The 23,388-nt window shown below is 39.5% G+C and overlaps 1 protein-coding gene across 1 annotated transcript in view; it reads left to right on the top strand.

Moving 5' to 3' along the window:
• Positions 1–23,388, top strand: part of CNGB3 (cyclic nucleotide gated channel subunit beta 3) — a 164,389-nt gene that overhangs the window by 89,392 nt on the left and 51,609 nt on the right. The window contains exons 8-10 of the mRNA XM_058668413.1: positions 11,914–11,978; positions 12,714–12,836; positions 21,276–21,417. Coding sequence (XP_058524396.1) covers positions 11,914–11,978; positions 12,714–12,836; positions 21,276–21,417 — 330 coding nt within the window. The remainder of the gene's footprint in view (positions 1–11,913; positions 11,979–12,713; positions 12,837–21,275; positions 21,418–23,388) is intronic.

Here is a 23,388-nt window from a genome sequence, read left to right as displayed (position 1 = left end):
TAAAATACAAATTTTTATACTCTTTTGAAGTAACCATCATTAAAATCATTATTTTATAATTTTTTCCATTTGTTCTTTTTTACACTTTACTGAATGCTTTGCATATACACTGTAAAAATAATAATTAGGTGGATCTCTTGGTTGTCTCACTCATCTAAAAGTCAGTACTCCTAGAAAATGTACGTATAGCTTTATATCATGAAGTTGCATACACACTTAGATCTAATTAACACGTACAAGAGATAAAGGGTTAAGTATATTGAGAGTCATCTACATAATAGAATACTGTGTACCTTTAAAAAGGAATAAAGAGGAACTATTTAAGGTACTGGTGTGGAAAGACTCCTAAGAAAAATTGCTAATTTAAAACAAAGAAAAAAGCTATTTACAGGACAGCTTATTAATAATGTTATCTTATAAAAGGGGAAAACATTCAGTTATGCTGGATTTTCACAAACACTGAGAAGCAAACATAGTTTTGAACTACTAAATGTGGCTTACCAGAGCTGGGAAAGAAACTATAGATGGTAGGACGAGTAAGAGTACTAGTTTTTTATTTTGAACTATTTGAATATATTATCTTTTCAAAAAGATTCCCAGACATGAATATTTTATAGCCCATGGGTGCACTGGCTACCAAAAAAGAATTAGAGGATGTCAGAACATAAAATTTCATATACATCTTCAAGTAATGATAACTAGCATTTTCAAGGGCAACCTTCTTTAAGTAACACAAAGGCTGTACCATATACTCAATTAAAGGTGAATATTCTGCCACTTGGAAAAACAAGCCAGCACAACCTGGGGACATGGCATATACTGAGAGCAATAAGCACCTTAATAGCTGTAATTTGCTGAATACACACTTGGGGCTACACACCTTGGGTAGCTTTATACTCCTCATGTCAATGATTCCTGCCAAAAAGTGCATTTTAGAGATAAGGCACATGATGAAAAAAAAAAAACTTCTTGGTGAAAAAGTTCTGTCTATTCACACTGCTGACAAATGGAAGTATCTGGAATATATCACACATTTCTCACACTTCTCTGATTCCAAATTCTTTGTTATAACAGATCAGCCTTAGCCTGCAACAGCTTTCCTTTGGTGCTCACAATTTTTCCAAGGGTCCTACCTCCATATTTCCACACTCCCACAACCACTCTAGAAACTTCCAGTATGACTCTTAAGTCCGGTGGAAGTATACATTGAGGCAGAACACAACATTTAAGGAAGCCTAGAGGGTAAGCTGTTGCCCTCATCGGATTTCTGATCTCGTGGAAATTTGAGACAGCATTTGCCCAGAAATAACCAGCTTTTAGAAATACAGATGCGAATCAGTTTGAAAACATTCTAATTTTTTTATGGTACAGTTCTTTGGCACAGGGATTTCCTCCTCCAAACCACTACCACGGTTTTCCTTCTTGAACAACAGTCACAAATCCATCATTCTGGTAACTAGTGTACCGTGGAATGATAGGTATAGACAATGGTAAATAGTCTAGTATCCTATTGTCAAGGTATATTTCAAAGTTTCCTTGGGAGTCCTCCACTAATTTGGGAGGAAAGAGGCATACTGTCATGTGTCTTCACTTCCCAGTATGCTAGTCTCCATTATACATTTCTCTGGATGAATATATGTATATGCATATTTATGTATGTATTGATCTTGCATTTTATATAAAGTCTGCCTTATATCAGAGAGAATATACAATATTTGTCATTTTGAGATTGAGTTATTTCACTGGGCATAATTGCCTCTAGTTGGAACCATTTTGTTATAAATGGTACAGTTTCATTCTTTTTAACGGCTGAGTAGTATTTCAGTACCAGTGTCTTTATCCATCCCACTTTCAGTGGGCAGCTGGGTTGTTTCCATGTCTTGCTATTGTGGATTGCACTGGAAGCACTATAATTAAAATTTATGTCAACTCCTTATGTGTAGTTCCTGTATATCAAAGATATCTAAAGCCTTATATATCTACTGGCTTTCTTAAAATAGAGATGCTGAAAGTCAACTTGAACTTCTCTTGACAGCCTCATAATCCAGTCAGATCACTTACTTGTAAGGGTGTCACTGTAGTGTACAATTCTCCATGGTAAGTATTTATCAGCTCTCACTACATTATAAATGAGAAAGAAAATTAGGATTATGAATTTTCTTTTGAGTGAGCACAAATTAAATTTTAAAGCATGCCTTTATGCAAACGCCCATCAAGAGCACATTATAGGGCCCGGTGGCGTGGCCTAGCGGCTAAAGTCCTCGCCTTGAAAGCCCGGGATCCCATGTGGGCGCCAGTTCTAATCCCGGCAGCTCCACTTCCCATCCAGCTCCCTATTTGTGGCCTGGGAAAGCAGTCGAGGACGGCCCAGTGCATTGGGACACTGCACCTGCGTGGGAGACCCGGAAGAGGTTCCTGGTTCCCGGCTTCGGATTGGCGCGCACCGGCCCGTTGCGGCTCACTTGGGGAGTGAAACATCGGACGGAAGATCTTCCTCTCTGTCTCTCCTCCTCCTCTCTGTATATCCGGCTTTCCAATAATAATAAAAAAAAAAAGAGCACATTATATAGACCACCACAAATTTAAATAACCATAATCTGAACGAGGGACAATCTTTGCTACTCAAAAATTCTGGAAAAATAAATATTTGTGCATATTTCTCTTTTTCCTATGCAATTTTTTTAAAGATTTTTTAGAGACAGAGAGGAAGATCTTCCGTCCGATGTTTCACTCCCCAAGTGAGCCGCAACAGGCCGGTGCACGCCAATCCGATGCCGGGAACCAGGAACCTCTTCCGGGTCTCCCACGCAGGTGCAGGGTCCCAATGCACTGGGCCGTCCTCAACTGCTTTCCCAGGCCACAAGCAGGGAGCTGGATGGGAAGTGGAGCTGCCGGGATGAGAACTGGTGCCCATATGGGATCCCGGGGCTTTCAAGGCAAGGACTTTAGCCGCTAGGCCACGCCGCCGGGCCCCTTCCTATGTAATTAATCATCACTCTTGCATATCTTACTTTTAATCTCAAATGTACTAAAACAGTGATATTTACACTGAATGATATTTATGAAGTATCATTAAGATTCTTTCTATATGTAAAACCCTGTGATTATGTTAAAGTGTAATCACTCATATACACACAGGACACTTGCAGGAGCCATGTTCTGCTGTCCCTTTTACATAGAAGGCAGTCAAGGTGTAAAAATGCAGAGACTTTTCCAAGGTCAGTGGTGTGGCTAGAACTGACCTTGGGCTCTGGATTTCACGCTCTCACTTTTATGTCATGCTGTCTGTAGAAATACAAGCAGATGTGGGACGACAAGGAAATGAAGCCAACAAGATTGAGGATAAAAGTACAAGTAAGCAATTGAAATCCATGAAGAAAATACCAAGTCTGGATTAAATGAGCATTAACTCACGACATCTTTCTTAAAGTGTCAAAAATAGCTAGCAATTGCTAATATAATCGTGTGTAGCAGAACAGTATTTCAATCACAAATAGATCACAAATACAAAGGTGGCTATAAAAAAAGCTTGGCTGTGTAGTAACCCTTGCTATCTCAATTTGTGGAAGTACTATATGATATTTCACATGGAAATCATCTAGCATTGCATTTCTCAGAGCATCTCACTGTTGTGAAAGTACACATGAAAACATTTGCTGGATTTTACATTCTGTTGAAACAAATACACATTCATTGCAACTAACTTAATAATTGAGGAATATTACGCAATGGACTTAACACCTATTTATGACCGCAGTCTATTATACTTTTCCTCTGTTCCTAATGGTTTAAGGCAAATGAGATTTTAGTATTAAGAAATAAACATCTATATATATGCTTGTAAAAAGAAGAAGGCAATGATTTCTTAACATTGATTTTCTACAACATCACAAATAAGGGGATAACTAGAAGGTAGAAATAAAAAAGCAAGAGCAGTAAAATGGTTTGCAGAGGAAAACACCATAAAACAGAAACTTGTCTCCTTATCAAAAAAATGAATAAAATTAGTTTTTTTTAATTGGGATTCCCCCCTCCCCTCCCCAAACCCTTCCCCTATGGTGGATTCCTCCACCTTGCTGCGTTGCCACAGTTCAAGTTCAGTTGAGATTCTTTCATTGTAAGCGTATACCAAGCATAGAGTCCAGCATCTCACTGTCCAGATAAAATCAACGGCTTCATCGGAAGACCATCTCTGGTCTGAAGGTAGAGCTGGCAGAGTATCATCTTGATCAATTAAAAGTCCCAACATGACATCAGCAACAATTTATAACGTTATGGAATTAGTTGACATTGTATTGAGTAACCAATATGTTAAAAAAATGCAAGTTCTTAACCACATCCTGTGACTACTTCATTGACATTTCAGTTTTAGTTTATATACAACTGGGTTCTATACACATTTAAATGGCTATAGATTAGTATTCAGCTGTCTCGTGTCTATTTTTCATTTTAGTATTTAGCAGTTTATACCATTGAAGCATAATTTTGCTGAACCTGGCTTTTTTTTTTTTTTTTCGGAAAGTCTAGACTGGCTTATAACTCTAACAAGACATATGTCAACAGTTTAATTGCAGAACAGTTTTAGGAGGAGTGTGCAGAGAAATCTTCAATGCCCTAGTGAGGAGTAACTAATCTTTGTGTCCCACCTAGTAAGATATAAGTGAATCCACACTGACCATTTCCTGTCTGATTCTAGGCTTTCCTTGTTGTTCTCTGTCTATCTATTCTAGATTGTTTCTTTGGTTGGTTGGTTGGTTATTTGTTTGTTTTGAGGGGTTTCCAGAGCGATCCTGATGGTCATTGCCACAAAGGGTGTGGACCCGAGGTTGGCAACAAGCGAGGACCAGAAAGAGCTCCCCTCCCTAGTCCTGAAGGAAGTTTACTGTTCTTCTGTTTCTGCAGAATGCTCAGGGCTCTTGGCTGTTGTTCTGATGCCCTTGGATCCTGCAAGGCAGGATTTGGACTTCTTCAATCCCATGTAAAAGATTCAAGTGGGAGTGGATAACTTCAGAGTTCTCGGCCTCTGAGCGTATTCCAATTCCCCGTGGTCTCCTTGGTAGTTGGAATATAGTCCTCAGTGCTCATACTGATTGTCCTTGGTGAGGATCCAGGAGTCTGCAGGGTTGGGATACAAGCCTCCTCCTGTCCACCTGCTCCACTCTGGGCACCCCCCCCCCAGCTCCATGCATATGACCTCCTGTTAGGAGGTTGTCAGGATCGCTCTTTATTCCCCCTGTATGTCTTTGTAGTTTAACTATTGTCTAATGCTGATTCGAGTCTGTTGTCTATGAGTTACCAGTTATTATCCTGGAAGGTTGTATTTCATGTCTACCTCACACATTCTAGGGAGATGGAAGATTTCTCTGCTCTCCTGCTCCATTATGGAATAACAGAGGTATTAAAAGTATATTAGAATTTACAGTTCTTTGATGTAGATCATAAGCAGTCTGACTCACATTGATTGTTGATTCATAGATTACATCACATTATCTTATTGAATTAGATACAGGCTGTTTGAGGTTGAAATAATATTACAATATACAGGTACTATTTTTTGGATTGACATCATTTCATCTTAAATTAAGGCAAACATGTGGTATTTAACCTTTTGGGATTGGCTCATTTCCCTTAGCATTATGGTTTCCAGTTTGGCCCATTTGGCCACAAAGAACTGCATTTTGTTTTTTTTTAATAGCTGAGTAGGATTCCATGGAGTAGATGAACCATAGCTTTCTTATCCGTTCTTCTGCTGATGGGCATTTCGGTAGCTTCCGTGTTTTTGCAATTACTGATTGTGCTGCTACGAACATAGAGGTACATGTTGGTTTCTTGTGTAACAGGTATTTTGGATATATTCCTAGGAGTGCTATTGCTGGATCATATGGTATGCTGATTTTCAACTGTTTGAGTGTTCTCCATACTGATTTCCATAGAGGCTGTACCAGCCTGCAGCCCCACCAGCAGTGAAGTAGGGTTCCCTTTTCCCTGCAACCTCGCCAACAAGTGTTGTTGGTGTTTCCCTGTATGTGGGCCAATCTTACTGGCGTTAGGTGGTACCTCATTGATGTCTTAATTTGGATTTCCCTTATTGCCAGGGAACTTGAGCATTTTTTCATGTGTTTGTTTGCCATTTGGGTTTGTTCCTTTGGGAAATGTCTGCCCATTTCCCGTGCCCATTTCTGGACTGGCTTGTTTGTTTTGGTATTTTGGTTGTTTTGGAGATCCTTGGATGTTATGGAGATTAGCCCCCTATCACCTATGTAATACACAAAGATCTTCTCCCATTCTGTGGGTTGCTTTTTCACTTTGTTGATTGTTTGCCTTGCTGTACAGAAGCTTCTTAGTTTGATGAGGTCCCATTCGTTTATTCTGGTCTTGATTTCTATTGCTTTTGGTGTCCTTTTTAGGAAGTCAGGACTTACCCCTAGATCTTGCAGGGTATTTCCAACATTTTCTTCCAAAAGTTTGAGGGTTTCTGGATGTAGGTTTAGGTCTTTTATCCATTTAGATTTGATCTTAGTGTATGGTGAAAGATGTGGATCTATCTTTTTGTTTCTGCAGGCTATTAACCAGTTGTCCCAACAGCATTTATTGAAGAGACCTTCCCATTTGTCTGGATTGTTGTTTGTCTTTTTGTCAAAGATTAATTGACTGTATCTGTGTGGGTTTCCATCTGTTGTTTCTATTCTGCTCCATTGATCCTCCTCTCTATCTCTGTGCCAGTACCAGGCTGTTTTGGTAACCACCGCCCTATAGTATGTCCAGAGGTCCAGAACTGTGATTCCACCTGTTAACTTCCTATTCTTCAGGGTGGTTCTAGCTATTCATGGTTTTTTGTGTTTCCACATGAACCTTTGTATCATTGTTTCCATTTCCATGAAGAATGTTTTGGGCAATTTGATTGGGATTGCGTTGAATGCATATATTGCTTTTGGTAGTATAGATATTTTAATGATATTGATTTTACCTATCCAGGAACATGGGATGTTGCTCCATCTTTTCAGGTCTTGTTCAATTTCTTTTTTAAGTAGTTTGTAGTTTTCTTCAAAAAGGTCTCCTGCATTTTTTAGTTAGACTTATGCCTAGATACTTAATACTTTTTTCAGTTATTTTGAATGATACCTTGCTGGTTAGATCTTTTTCCATCTTGGGGATGTTTGCATATACTATGGCTGTTGATTTTTGTTCATTTACTTTGTACCCTGTCATTCTACCCAACTCTCGTTTAAGTTCTAGCAGCCTCTGTATTGAGTCTCTTGGCTCTTCTATGTAAAGGATCATGTCATCTGCGAATAGTGAAAGCTTGACTTCTTCATTTCCCATTTGAATTCCATTAATTTCTTTTCTTGTCTTATGTGCTCTGCGAGTACCTATAGGACTATGTTGAGTAACAGTGGCGATGGTGGGCATCCTTTGTCTTGTTCCAGATCTCAGTGGAAAAGGATCCAGTTTTTCTCCATTCAGTATGATGCTGGCATTGGGTTTTTCATATACTGCTTTGATTATGTTGTGGATTGTTCCATCTATGCGTATCTTGGTTAGGGTTTTTAGCATAAAGTGGTGTTGCATTTTGTCAAAAGCTTTTTCTGAGTCTATTGATACTATTATGTGATTCTTGTTTTTCAGTTTTTGGATGTGGTGTATCACATTTATGGATTTCCTTATGTTGAACCATCCCTGCCTTCCAGGGATGAATCCTACTTGATCCGGATGAATGATCTGTCTGATGTTTTTTTGAATTCAGTTGGCTAGGATTTTGTTGAGAATCTTAGCATCAATGTTCATCAGAGAGATAGGTCTGTAGTTTTCCTTCTCTATTGGTTCTCTATCCGGCTTTGGGATTAAGGTGATGTTGGTTTCATAGAATGACTTTGGAAGGGTTGCTTCCTTTTCTATTGTTTTGAAGAGTTTGTAGAGGATTGGGGTTAGTTCTGTTCAGAATGTTTTGTAGAATTCTGTAGTGAAGCCATCTGGGCCTGGGCTTTTCTTTGCTGGGAGATCTTTAATCACTGATTTAATCTCTGCTTTGGTTATGGGTTTGTTCAGGTCTTTTGTTGTCTCTGGGCTAAGTTTAGGTAGGTGGTGGGAGTCTAAAAACTTTTCCATTTCTTGGTGGTCTTCTGATTTGTTGGAGTAGAGTTCTTTGTAGTAATTTCTAATTATTTTCTTAATGGTTGCAAGTCTGTTGTTATGTTGCCTTTTTCATCTTTGATGCTGTTAATTCTCGCTTTCTCTTGTTTTTTCTTTGTCAGTCGGGCCAGTGGGGTGTCTATTTTGTTTATCTTCTCAAAACATCAGCTTTTTGATTCGTTGATTTTGTGTATAGTTTTTTTGATTTCTATTTGGTTTATCTCCTCCCTTGTTTTGATGATTTCTTGTTTCCCATTGTGTGTGGGGCCCATCTGCTGCTGCTTTTCCAATTCTTGCAGGTGTGTGCTTAATTCCTGTATTTGGCACCTTTGTTGGGCCTTGACATGAGCTCCAATTGCAATAAGCTTACCACATAACACTGCTTTGGCGGTGTCCCACAAGTTTTGGGCTGTTGTATCTGAGTTTTCATTGGTTTCCATAAATTTTCTGATCTCGTCTTTAATTTCTTCTCTGACCCATTGTTCATCTAATAGCATATTGTTCAAACTCCAAGAGTGTCTATATTTCCTAGGGTATTTTGAATTTTTGATTTCTAGTTTCATTCCATGGTGGTCTGAGAGAGTACATGGTATGATTCCAATCTTTTTGAAGTTATTTAGATTTGCTTTATGTCCTATCATGTGTTCTATCCTGGAGAAGGTGCCATGTACTGCTGAAAAAAATGTATAATCTGTGGCTTTAGGATAAAAAGTTCTATAAATGTCTATCAAGTCCAATTGTTCTATTGTTTGTGTGAGCTTTGTTGTTTCTTTATTGAGTTTTTGTTTTGTTGATCTGTCTATTGGCGTTAATGGGTTGTTGAGGTCACCTACAATTATTGTATCTGTATCTATGTCTCCCCTTAAATCTGTAAGTAATTGCTTCATGTAGCTAGACACGTTTGAATTTGGTGCATAGATGTTCACAGTGGCAATTACTTCCTGATGGATAATTCTTTTCACCAATATAAATTGTCCTTCCCTGTCCCTTTTGATGTTTGTCACATTGCAGTCTGTATCATCTGAAATTACGACAGCTATCCCAACCTTTTTTTTTCTCGTCCATTGGCATGAAATATCTTTCTTCCATACCTTCACTTTCAGTTTCTTAGCATCTTTTCTGGTTAGATGTGTCTCTTGCAGGCAACAGATGATTAGGGCCTGTTTGATGATCCATTCCGTTAATCTATGTCTTCTGATTGGTGAGTTTAGGCCATTTGTATTAAGAGCTAATTTTGAGAGGTTGTGATTTTGCCCTGCCATGCGTGTGTGTTTTTGTGGAGTTGGTATCTGTGTGATTGCCCCTCCTTATGTGAACTTCAGTGGGGAGACCTTCCTGTCTGCTATCTTTGTTTATGGTATCCTCCTTTTCTTCTGGATTTAGCACATTTCTAAGGAGATTTTGTAGAGCTGGTTTTGTGGTGGCATATTCTTCTAGTTTCTCTTTGCTATGGAAGTATCTGATTTCATTCTCAAATACAAATGAGACCTTTGCTGGGTACATTATTCTTGGTTGACAGTTGTTCTGTTTCAGGATTTGTAAGATCTTTGTCCATTCTCTCCTTGCTTGTAGGGTCTCTTCAGAGAATTCAGCAGTGATCCTGATTGGTTTTCCCCTGTATGTGATCTTTTCTCTGCTTCGTACTTGTCTCAGGATTCTTTCTTTGTATTCGTTGGAGTGGAACTTGAGCACCATGGCCTGGGTGAGGACCTCTTTGGGTCGTGTCTGTTGGGAGTTCTCTGTCTGTTCTGGATTTGGGCTGGGTTTGTGTTCCAAGTGTTTTCGAAGTTTTCCTGTATAATTTCGTTGAGCACCATTTGCATTCCTGACTCTTTCTGCTCCTTTGGGAAGGCCTATAATCCTGATATTCGATTTTCTGAGGTTGTCTTTTAATTCCTGTATGGTCTTGTTGGCTTTGTTCAGACTTGTCTCCAGCTGTTTAATGAGCTTGGTACCTTCATTCTGCATGTCTTCAGTTTCAGAGTTCCTCTCTTCTGCTGTATATATTCTGTTGGTTGGACTCTCAACTTTGTGTTCTAAGTCAAGGATTTTGCTTTTGACTTGTTGTATTTCTGTGACTACATGGTTCTTGAATTCCTTGAAGTCTTCTCCAGTTCTTCTCATTGTCTCTGGTGAATTTTATCATTATTTTTTTAATTCCTTGTTTGGTAGAACTTACATGTCTTCATCTCGCATCTCCGAAATAGATATTGGCTTTTGGTCTTTTTTTGGTGGGGTGTTGGCTCTCTCGTCTGGATCATTACTTTTTCTGATACCTCTTCCCATTGTGTTCTCTGATTTGTTTATCCACAGTTTCTGGTCTCAGTGCAGTAGTCTGGAGTAGGTGTGAATCTGCTACTGCTATTAGGTTTGCATACAGAAGAGAATTTCCTGAGTTCTACTGGGGGCATTTGGCAAGGGTGGGGGGTAGGGTAGCTTTGTTAACCCCTGGATGTATATAACCCTCTGTAGCTGGGTTTTTCTAAGGTCTGTTGGCGATGGCGTCATCCTGTGTGTCTTCAGGAGTTGGGTGTTGTAGCAGCACTTTGTAGCTTCAAGACTCTGTGTCTCTGGTCTGGGCGGATGTGGAAGACCCCCAGCAACCCTCAGGTCTGTGAGGGAGTATGCATCAGGCCACCAGGGTCTCTATCTATAGGTGTCGGGACCATCGCCTGTTAAGGCCTCCGCCCCACCACCACTACTGTTTTACTCTACAGTCTCTGCTGGGGATTCTGTTCCCTGGCGCCCCCGCCATCGTGATGGATTAAGGCGCACTCCGACCAGCCCCTATGCTCAATTGGGCCCTGGGCGTCTGCACATTGCTGATGCTAGCGCAGCTGCAATTTCAAGAGGCTCTGTCCAGCCCCTGTGATTGCCTGCACCCTGGGAGCCTACCCATTGCATATGCAGGTGCCTCCAAGGGGTTCCCTGGCACAGTCCACTTGTCCCCTATGCTAGTGGGGACTTCAGGTGCTATTACTACTTAGGAGCTTTCAGGTGCCGTTCCGCACTGCCCTGCCCTGACTCAAAATCCAAGCACCAGTGCACTGAGGAGCCTCCAAGAACGATCCTGCTATCATGTGCCACCTCAGGTCCCTCAGGTACGGAACAGTGCTGCCCTGACCTGATGCAAAACCCAGGTGCTGAGGCACTGTGGGGCCTCCAAGTGGTATCCTGCAGAGAGCCTGAGCCAAGCCACACCCCAGGTGCTGTGCTGCTGGGAGGAAATATAGGCACATTTGGTCCAGCCCCTATGCTAATTGGAGTATCAGGTTCTCACAGTTTCAGTTTCAGAGAATTCCGCTTGGGGGGGAGGGGCACTGAGTAGGATTGGGCTCTGTGTGACTCTCTCAGGAAGTGAGATCTGAGGGGCCCTTTACCCTAGCTGCCCCTGCCTCACTGGTACCCTGGGCACCTCCAAGTCGCCAGCGCTAGTGCAAAGGCGCTTCCAAGCCAGGTCCCACAAAAGGCTTGGGCCTGGAGCGTCAGGCACTCTCACCACTCCGGTTGCTGGAAATTCCGCCGGGGGAGGGGCATGAGCGGGATCGCGATCCTCAGAAAGCCAGAGGCTCTCTCAGGAAGCGAGGTCTGCGGGTCCCTTCACCCCAGCCCCCCTGCCTCACTGGGACCTCTGGCATCTCCGAGTCACCAACACTAGTGCAAAGGCGTTTCCAAGCCCTAAAATTATTTTCAATAAAAATATATATATTATATAGTTTAATTTAAAGAGATGCATGTAAGACTAACGCACTTTTGGATTTCTTTTGCTTCTTTTCCATGTAGTACACCTCATTTTTTGAGTTTAATCATCACCTAGAGTCTATAATGGACAAAGCATATATCTACAGGTAAAGTATCCTGAGCATCCTTGGGCATAGAGAGGACATTTTAGGTTGCAACTGATAGATATTTGACCACTCCATTCAAGGAAAAGGGGTAATTTCAGATTTGTACTAGGTGAAGCATGGGGACACATGAAAGCAGAGTTAGATATTTTGAGTTAAATGAGAAGAAAGCTGTGCTAAAAGAAAGACTTACAAAATTCTTCATTCAAAATGAGAGGAGACAAACATGCCCTTTCACAAGTCGATTTTACATCTCTATCATGCCAATTATTCCTAATCTGAATTTCATTCACTTGCTCTTCTGACCTTCCCTGGCACAGACATCACCAGTCACAGTTCATTATTGCATGAAGTCCCATGAGCTCCACACAGAAATGCAGTTTAATCAGCATGACTTAGTTTATAGGGCTCAAAATGGAGCAAGGACCCTTGAGGCATACCTTTCAGAAAGCTGACTCATGCCATCTGTGAAAAGAAAGATCTCTCTCTCTCTCTCTCTCTCTCTCTCTCTCTCACTATCTCTCTGTCTCTCTCTTCTTTCTGTCAGTCCCAGTCAACACGCTGCAATTTAAAAGCATGCAATGACATCATCACTTTCTGCCAGGTTAATGAGAGGCAACAGTTAACGAATTTGCAGCAAGGGAGTCCAATGGAGACTTCAAGAAAAAGAAAATGTTAAAATAGGCTATATTCCAGAAACAACATGAATCCTTACTTTGTATTTAATCTCACCAACAGAGTCATTCGAACAACTGGATACTTGCTGTTTATTCTTCACATTAATGCTTGTATTTATTACTGGGCTTCAAACTATCAAGGAATTGGTTCCACCAAGTGGGTATATAATGGTGAAGGAAACAAGTAAGTTTTAATTTGGAAGAATATTTTTTACTGATTCTTTTAACTTTTTGCTTCAACGTGTGAATTTTCTTAACCCACTATTCTTTTTTTCAACCATACATCTCACCACACAACTCGCTCATAAGCAGTGACATTTCTTCAGTAGGTCAGCACATTTTAAGTGAAAATGGGAAGAAAAGACTAGAATTGAAAATATCAAAGGTGTCTGATGGAGGATAGAGCTGTGTAGAGTGCGTGGGGGTAGGGAAGTCTGCATGTGTGTGTATCCTTTATTGGCCAGTAAAAGGTACATTTTCCCCTGAATTGAAGTCCAAGAAGTTTGAAAGCCCCTGTTTTAGACAATTGAAAAGCAATGTAACTTTTAATAACTCTAACATTAATTGTTAGTAATGAGCAATGTTAATTATTTAAAGGGCAGGTGCAGTGGCTAATTAGTTTACTACTGAAGGGTTTTATGCAGGGTTTATGAGCCAGCTATAACCACTAACTCAATTAAACATTTAGAGAGTAACAAGCTTCATAAATCAAAGTTGACAATTGGGGGTACAAATGTCCCTGGAATAAAGGCAACCGCATGAAACTTTAGTGAAATAGAATCAGGACAAATAATGGCAACTTTTCTTTAATAGCGAATTTTCCTTTTGCTGGATACAAGAATCTGACATAAAATAAACCCCACAAACTTCCTGCTTTAATGAAATGACACTGAACATATTATAAGGCAATGTCTTTCCTGAAAAAGAAAAGAATGCCCAGCATTATTTTACATTACTCCACAGCCACAGCCTGTAGAGCAATTATGGTCTTCAGAAAAGAAAGGAAAATGTTTTACAACATTACACACTACCAATAGTGATTTTTTTATTGATTACATTGTATTATATGACACTGTCTCATAGGCTCTGGGATTCCCCCAACCCCTCCCCATACCCTCTCCCCATGGTGGATTCCTCCACTTTGTTACAGTATTACAGTTCAAATTCAATCAGGATTCTTTCATTGCAAGCATAGAGTCCAGCATCTTATTCTCCAACCAATAGTGATTTGAATGTAAAGGATTAAAAGCAGCTCTTAAACTTTTAGGCAGAACTGATTTTAAAGAATTTAAAGTACGAAAACCATTATTGGGAAAACATGCACATATACATACGCACATACAATCTCATGAAAATTCATAGCCAAAACTACAAGTTTATAACATTACCTTAAAAATAATTTTGTGAGTTTGTGCTTGCTTTGATATAAATAACAAATTTCTATCAAAAAATAGATATCACCTAAAAGTGATGGTGCCTGTGTCTGATAAATATATCAGATTAGCAAGACAACACAGATTACATCGAACATCTTCCGTAGAAAAAAAGTAAAGCTGTTTTCCTTTTCATGCCTGGATACTTCGCTGCAGAGCTTCTATGGAATCTAACTTGTTTCCAGGACTTTGCACAGTGTTAAGTATCTAACAGAAAACATATATATCTGATATGTAAAGAAGGTAAGAGGAAAGATAGACAAGCGATGAGGAATAGAGAAAGGAATGATCAAATATTTATTACAACAAGATGAATTAAATCTCATCTTTAAACCATAAGAAATATAAATAAACCATGGTGGTACTTAGATTTCTAAATCCAGCTAGAGTATAAGCCAGATATCCTAATATTCCCTTGTAAAATATAACACAAACTATTTTTGTAGTACATTTGATGTCATGTAATGCATTTTTAGATTAATTACATCACATTTTTATGATTGCTGAGTCTTATGTAAAGAAACCTCTTCAAAGGATGAAAAACAGGTGTATCATGGGGTGGGCATTTGGCATGCAGTTCATATACAGCCTGGGAACCTGCAGTCCATTTCAGAATGCCTAGGTTTGGGTCCTAGCTCTTCTTCCACTTCCTGTCTCCTATCATTGCTCACCCTGGAAGGCAGGAGGTGACAGCTCAGGTCGTTCAATCCTTGCCACCCACATGGCAAATATAGACTGAGTTCATGGCCCTTTGCCCATGGCTGTGCCAGTCCCACCTATTGTGAGCACTGGAGGAGTAAACAAGCGAGAGAGATTTCTGTGTATCTCTCCATGTCTCGGATAATAAGTGAGTAATTTTAAGTGTGTCTTCATTCAGATTGGAGTAAGATAGGAGATGAGTGCGAGGTTACTGAAGAACACAAATAAAAAAATTGAAAATGGCTAATCCTCAGCCTTCAACTATCAGCATCCTATATGGGCAACATTTCGTGTCCCAGAGGCTCCACTTCCAATCCAGCTCCCTGCTTATGGCCTGGGAAAGAAGCGAAAGATGGCCCAAAGCCTTAGGACCCTGCACCCCTCGTGAGCAGCTCAGAAACTCCTGGCTTCAGATTGGCTGCATTGCAGTCACTTGGGAAGTGAACCAGCAGATGGGAGATCCTTCTCTCTGTCATTGCTTCTCACTATAAATCTGCCTTTCCAATTAAAAGTTATTTAATCTTTTTAAAAACTGGAAAACAAAACTTAAAAAATGAACTCAGGGGAATAGATTGGCACAGTGGTTAAAATGTTGCATGGCATGGCCACATTCCTTGTTCACTGCCTGGATTTGAGTGCTGGCCCCACTCCTAATTCCAGGTTCCTTCTAATTCACACTCTGGGAGGCACCAGTGATGGCTCTGTTGGTTGTGTCCCTGCCTCACCGGTAGCAGACATGGAGTAAACTGCCAGCTTTCAGTCTCAGCCTGGCCTAGCACTCATTGTTGCAGACATTTGAATTGTTTAGAAAATCAAGAAATAAAGAGACACAGCTGTGGGGAGAAATACAGAAAAGAAAGGAGATACGGAAAGCACAAAAACAGTGGAAACCATTTAAAATGCATCAATAAGCAAAGGAAGCTGATAGAGACTAAAGTCATTAGCCAAAAAAGATCATTGATTAGTATTGGTCAAAATAGGCTGAAAACCATTTTACAGGAAAAGACTAACATATTAGAATGGCAAAGTTTCTATAATAATCAAGGTACCCCATTTCTAAGTGTGGATGCACTTAATAAAATACTTACACATACCCAAAGAAATTTATAATGCAGAAATTAGTGAAAGGAAAACAAATGTGTCAGTGTACCATTAAGGTGTGAAATGTGAAATAGAATTATAATTGGTTAAGTAACCAAAATCAGTTAGTAAACACATAAAAGGTTTCAGGGCCCAATTGACAAGCGTAATTTGATAAATACAAATAGAATCTTACAGCCCTAACTTAGAAACTACCTGTTCTCCTATTCACCCCTTGGAAATTACAAAAAACTGATCACTCCTAGGCTATGAAACAAGGCACAGTAAGTTTCTCAGTGTTGCTGTCTGACAATTCACATTCTCTAGTTGGAAAGACAACCAACATTTCCTAACAGCTCTACTCTACTCAGGTGCACAGGACAAGTCTCATTCAAAACTATCAGGGTACAAATGCTCTTCCTTGAAAAGAAAGCTGGGCTTTTTTTTCTTTTTATTTGAAACAGAGACAGTGAGAGAGGGGCAGGAGAAAAAGAAGGAGAGGGGAAAAGGTAAGTAGAAGAGGATCGGGAGGGAGAAAGAAAGGAGGAATGGGAGAACAGAGTAAGGCAAGAAGGAAGGATAGGAATCAGAAAGGGAGGACGAAAGATTGCCAACCACTGGTTCTTTCCTCTACGTGCCTGGAGCAGCTAGGGCCTGGGCCAAACAGAATCCAGTGGCCTACAACTGAATCCAGATTTGCCTTGTGAGTGGCAGGGAGCTATGCTTGGGTTGTAACTTGCTGCTTTCCAAGGTACATGAAAGTAAGCAGTTCAAAGTGGAGCAAGGACTTGGACTAGCCACAATGACAACGCAATACCAGAGTTCAACATAGCATCATAGCCACTGCATCAAAACCTGCCACCATCCCTAAATACTTCTTAACTTCATTTGAACATAGCAGTTGTTAATTTGCTAGTGTTTTCCAGACCTTTTTAAACACCATTTGCTTCCTCTGTTGCTTCTGTTGGTTCCCTTTGACCTTGTAATTCAAATTTTAAAATAATTACATAAAATGTTATTTTTACTTATCCCTTGAGATGGTTTCTGATATCCACTAAAGTGAAGGCTGTTTATGAGGCCATTTAATTTGTGAACTTTGTTCTAGTGAGAACAATTCTTGCCAGAATAACAATGTCTATTTATTTCAGTAGGCAGCAAGAAGTTATTTTCATTTATATTGAATCGAATGACCTCCTTCTTTTGACCAAATGTTGAAAGGAAATGAAAATATTTAGCTCAAGGGGAAAACGTAAATAACTGCTTGAATTATTTAGTACCCAAAAATGTCCCCCAAAGTACTTTTTCCATTTGCACTCCAATATTATTTATTTTCCCACATAAATTTCCCACTTCCATGGTTCCATTGATAAGCCCACATTCCCCAACCCCTAGTACATGGATCCTTAAAGGAAAGAAGCAAAGCAAGTATGTCCATCATGGGAACATCGGCTTCGGACAGGTTAAAAAAGAAATCAGAATTACTGTGACACAATGCTAAGGAAGTTTAGGTAGTTTGTACCCTTCATTTTACAGATGAAGGTGATGAAACATTGGAAAGTATCTATTCAGGGTCCCCAATTTTCTGAGATTAGACTGTGGCCACAGGAGAGACAGACAAGGGGAGGCACAGAGATACCAAGAATAATAGTTGTTTTATGATGCCTCACACTGCCTAAGAGAACTTCTTTGGGAGGTAAGAAAAACATAATAAAATTAATGATTCTGCTCACCAGAGGGAAGATGACGACCAAATGGCATCATGGAAGGGGAGGGAAGGGAACAGTTCCTTTTTACCTCAACTAGTCTGGGTTTGCATAATCCATCACTCCTTCACTTATGCTCATTAGCAAACATAAGTTTGTGTGCCAGTGGGTGTATGAGGAATGATTGATTCCGTGGTGCCTGTACTGTACTGGCTGCACTGCTCCCACCTAATAGCCAGTGCTTCCAGTAACAGATCTGAAGATGCGGTGAAACAAGCTGGACACAATAGTTGACAAGATCTACATATAAGAATGGGCACACTGGGCACTTATTAAAGTCCATGTCATACTACAGTTAAAGTCACAGAGAATGGCAACATCGAGCATTACAATGAATTAGGGTTTCTAGAATTCTCATACGTGGGTGGCAGGAATCAAAATTATAAAATCATTTTGAGGAAAGATCTGATAGTTCCTTTTATAACATAGCCCTGTTTACAATTCAAAAATTCCAAGCCTATATATTTACTGAGGCTATTTGTGCATAATTCTTCGAGAAATTCAGACAACTTTCCCCCATTTTTAAATTGTATTATTTGTTATGATTATCATTATTTTTCTTACTGAGATTGCTTCATATATACTCATGGAATAATTACTATTTTCACATTAACTGTTTAAGCTTTATAATTTTTGTAAAAAAAAAGTACATGCAAAAATATGTAATTATTACTGTTGTGTATTGTATAGATAGTACATGTATTAAATCAGCCACACAGACTCTCCTTGAAAAGAACTGTCTGCCTGGAGTAAAGATATTAGAGATGGACACACTTGACTAATTAGCCTAATCCTAGAAAATCAATACAATGCCATCTAATTAAATTACAAATCTTACCTTTGGTTGTGTATGTCTGGGTGTAAGATGTAACTGAGAAAAGAATCCCAAAGTAAACCTCAAAGCAGCAGTGCATAAAACTTCCAATTAACATAGCAGACTATTTAACAAAAAAATAGTACAAAGCTAGCTCTTGGGATTTGGAAAATCAATGCCAAAGTTTCACATTTGATTACTATTTTTTAACATTCATAAATAAAAATGAGAGTAAATAATTCATATGATTACTTCTGTTACCACCACAGGGATTTTGGAGGGTCCTAATGGAGTCTACCATGTAGAAAGACAAGGTGGTCCCTCCCATCTTGATCAGTTTTGGGTGTGATAAGTTCCTAACCATGCAATGGGAAACTCTAAATTAAAATCTGAAAAGTTAGCACACAATTCATAAAACAAATTCTGGCCTTGTTCAATGTGGTTCTCTTTGATAATAAGACCAAGGAAGTCTGCAAGAAAAGAGTTACATTGTGGTAATATTTTTATTACCGTATTTTTATTCTCGTGGCACCATGATCAAACTCTATCAAACATTATATGTGGTCCATCTGAACAAGGAAAAAAAATCCTCGTTAGGTGCTAGCTTCTATAAAAACTGCTCATTTTCTGTGTCTACCTCAGGTATTGGAACAGCTATGCATGACACAAAATTCAAATTTCCCTTTATAACAATATCAAGAGATGTCCCTTATGTGCAAAATTCCTTTAGAGATTCAGTGAAATGCCTGACATAAATCATGTGAGTAAAGCCACTTGAACTATACCAAATATTCTAAAACAATGCGAAAAAAATGACTGAACATAGACAATGCAGTGGTAGTACTAAAACCTTCGGCCCATCTCATTTCAGACTCCAAAACTCCCAGCCAGGCAGAGCTCAATGAATATTACTTGCTTTTCTCCATCTTTATTATATCCCTAACTGAACTGAGTTGTAATTATCTTAGCCTCTCAATTTGCAATTACTCAACTACAGAATCTTTATTAAGTGTATGGTCTCTTTCAACACTAAATTTCTGAACAAATAAACTGTTACACACAAAAGTAATTCCACGTTGAAGATGGAGCTCAGTTATAATCAATAATATAATAAAATGTTGGTGGAAAAGATAGAGGAAGTATTTGCCTGTTCTTTTTTTGTCCCTTAGAAAGGACAATTGAACCTAAACTGTAGAATATTTTTCCATCTACATAAATATATGTGAATATATTATTCCCCACAACTCATTAGGGAAGCAATTTAAAGATGGTCTGAAATTCTTTGCTCTACTTCTCATTGAGAGGAGGATTCAAATTTCCCTTCCCTTAAGCCAAGGTAGGCTTCAATGATTGCTTAACAAATACACTGTCACAAGAATAAAACATCCAGGAAGGGTATTGGTTATAGTGGCTGTGATTCTACTTGGGCAGCCCACATTCTATCTGACAGTGTTGTGTTCAACTTCTGGCTCTGCTTCTGATACCAGCTTCCTGCAAATGCAATGCCTAAGGAGGCCGTAGGTGATGATTCAATTACTTATGTCCCTGGCACCCACATGGGAGGCCCAGATTAAATCCTGGTTCCTGCTTTGGCCAATCCTGCTCTTGCACTTATATCAAACTTTGAATCAACAGAGACCCCAAACTGTGTGTGTGTGTGTGTGTGTGCGCGCGCGCGTGCACTCCAGCTCCTAGTTTTCTCCTAATCCAGCCCCAGAAATTACAGCTCTTTAGGAAGTGAGTCAGAAGGTGGATCATTTTGTCTTTGTCCCTGCATTGCTCTCTAGTTCCTTCTTATGAAATAAAATAAATTACAGACGAAAGGGAAAAAGAAAAGAAAAGAAGGCTTTAGGGTCAGCATTGTTACAGTGAGTTAAGCCAGTGACTTATTCCCTATGAGCACCTATTCAACTCTCAACTGCTCTATTCTGATCTAGCACCTGCTTATCCACCAGGAAAACAGCAAAAGATGGCCCAGGTGCTTCTGTGCCCTGCTACCCAGTTGGATGGAATTCCCAGATCCTGACCTCAGCGTGGCCTAGTTCTGACAGTTGCAACCATTTGTGGTGTGAATCAATAGATGCAGATCTCTCTGTCTCTCTGTCTCTTTCTCTGTGTAACTCTGTCTTTCAAACCATCAAAAATAAATCTAAGCAAGAATACAGAATAAGGTGTTTTAAGACTTTTGAATTGTAGGAAGCCTGGCAGCTCTTGTCTGGGCTGTTACAGCACTGGTGGAAATCAGTTGTCATGGCTGTTATGTGTGAAGTCTGTCTGCCCTGAGTCCGTCATGCTATGATGAAGCCAAGCTAGCCACATACAGATTCAATGCAAAGGGAGTAGACACCCACACAGCTCAAACTGTGCCATTTGTCCCAGCTCAGCCCACAAGCCAGACATGTTGAGGGATATGTTTCAAGTAAGCATAAAAAAATGAGAAGAGCTATGCCAATAGTCAGAATCAAGGCTCCAGCCATTTGTCACAAGCAAGCCTTTCCAGAACTGCCAGTCATTCTAGCCACTCTAGATCAGGGTTCAGCCATCATAGAACAAACATGAATTCTCTCTACTGCACTTTCACATATATCTGACTCAAAACTATGAGACTGATAGAGTGGTGTTTGTTTATACCATTGAATTTTGGAAATCGTTAGTAAACACTTGAGTGTGTTATGTTTACATTAGCTCAGGTGACATCTGGTATTGCTACTTGTTGAAAAAAAATATTTATCAGGAGTAAATTACGTAAAATTCAACAAGTAATCTATACTCTAATGTATACCAGTAATTTACTGTTACGAAAAAGCAAAAATGGCTGTATTCTCTTTTTACAGGTATCTGAGATGTTATTATTGGGCAGTTCGGACTTTGATCACTATTGGGGGACTTCCAGAACCACAAACTACATTTGAAATTAGTTTCCAACTCCTGAATTTTTTTTCTGGAGTTTTTGTATTTTCCAGTTTAATTGGTCAGGTAAGTTGAGTCTAAATCCCCATATACATGCTATTTTCTTTCTTTTTTTTTTAAGATTTATTCATTTTATTACAGCCAGATATACACAGAGGAGGAGAGACAGAGAGGAAGATCTTCCGTCCGGTGATTCACTCCCCAAGTGAGCAGCAACGGGCCGATGCTCGCCGATCCAATGCCGGGAACCAGGAACCTCTTCCGGGTCTCCCACGCAGGTGCAGGGTCCCAAAGCTTTGGGCCGTCCTCGACTGCTTTCCCAGGCCACAAGCAGGGAACTGGATGGGAAGTGGAGCTGCCGGGATTAGAACCAGCGCCCATATGGGATCCCAGGGCTTTCAAGGCAAGGACTTTAGCCGCTAGGCCACGCCGCCGGGCCCAATGCTATTTTCATTATGTGCCAAATGTTAGTCATTTACAATGCTGATATTCCATATTAAAATGCTGTATTAAGTCCTATTTACTGTATTCATAATCTAGTTTCTGTAACTATAAAATATTGTAATTGTAATGGCTGGGTAAGTTGTGTTAATAAAAACTAAAATATGAAGCTAGTTTGAGAATAAATTCAATTCAAATCAATTTGAATATAAATAGAAAAATCAAATAATTTCTCATAAAATCAACATGGGGTATCATATCAGGTTTCATATATTCTCAATTTTGCAGAGAATGGAATTTCAATTTAAAGGTATTAAGAGGCATCCCTAAATCATTGATATAATCTATATATGTCCCTTAAGTAGTTTATTTAGATCATGGTCATATGACAAACCCATATAATAATGTTGATAATAACAAAATCTGACATGCACTGAACACTTAATACATGCAAAGTAATTTCACAGGACTAAAAGCTGTATATCACGCCAATTCAATTCTCTTGTTCATAAAAGCATAGTCTTAGCAGCAGTAGCAGTACCACTTGAGAAATTCAGAATTCAAGCTCTATTCAGACCTACTGACTCAGAACCTGCATTTTAACAAGATCTTAAGTCATTCATATACACATGAAAGTTTGATAAATGCTGCTGTATGCACCACACCTGCCTTAAAATTGACTTTGAGATTCTAAGAGGAACAAGAAATATCTCATCACTGAAAACGTGGTAGTAGGGCTCAAGAACAAGACTGAGGCTGGAGAGAGTGATTTGGGCCCTAAATTCTCATCATGAATGTGACTCAGAGAACAGACGAAAATCAAAGAAAGCCTAGCACAACATCCCCACTTGTTCAAAATTCCCATAAATATCACTCATCGACTACACCTGGAAAGATCATTACCTTTTGCTATTCATAGACACTGACATTTTTTCTTCTCATACCTTCCATGCACGTTTCTTATGTGAAACACATTGTAAAATATGAGGGGACTACAAAAAGTTTGGGCAAATTTTGAGTTAAAAATATTTCTGGAGCAAAAAAAAAAAGAAAAAGAAAAAAGAAAGAAATGTGTGCATAGCTTTTGCATAATACACTTTTTTTGCTAAGATTTTGAAGAACTTTTGTATAAGTTAGTTTCAGTTCCCCCATCAACAAAACCCAATATTGCTGAAAGACAGCACACAAACCATTCAGATGACTAGCATTAAAAACTTGGAGATTGTTGGGGATGGCCTCACGGCATTATAGTCCAAGTTCCCATCTTTGGTACTGGAATCCCTTATGGACGTCAGTTCTTATACAAGCTATTTCAATTCCAACCCAGCTCCCTGCCTATGGCCTTGGAAAGCAATGGAGGATAGATCAAGACCTTGGGCTTCTGCACTCACATAGGAAACCCAGAGGAGATTCATGGCTCCTGGCTTTGGATTGACTCAGCTCTGGCCATTGTAGACACTTGGGGAGTGAACCAACAGCTGGAAGATCTCTCTGTCTCTCCTTCTCCATATAACTCTACCATTCAAATAAAAACAAAATAAATATTTTTAAAAACAGTGGAGGGGGGTGCAATTGTCCTTGGTTCCCAATGTGAAC

The sequence above is a fragment of the Ochotona princeps genome, chromosome 9 (assembly GCF_030435755.1).
Source record: "Ochotona princeps isolate mOchPri1 chromosome 9, mOchPri1.hap1, whole genome shotgun sequence".
NCBI classification, from domain to species: Eukaryota; Metazoa; Chordata; class Mammalia; order Lagomorpha; family Ochotonidae; genus Ochotona; species Ochotona princeps.
This window is presented reverse-complemented; position numbering and strand designations above follow the sequence as displayed.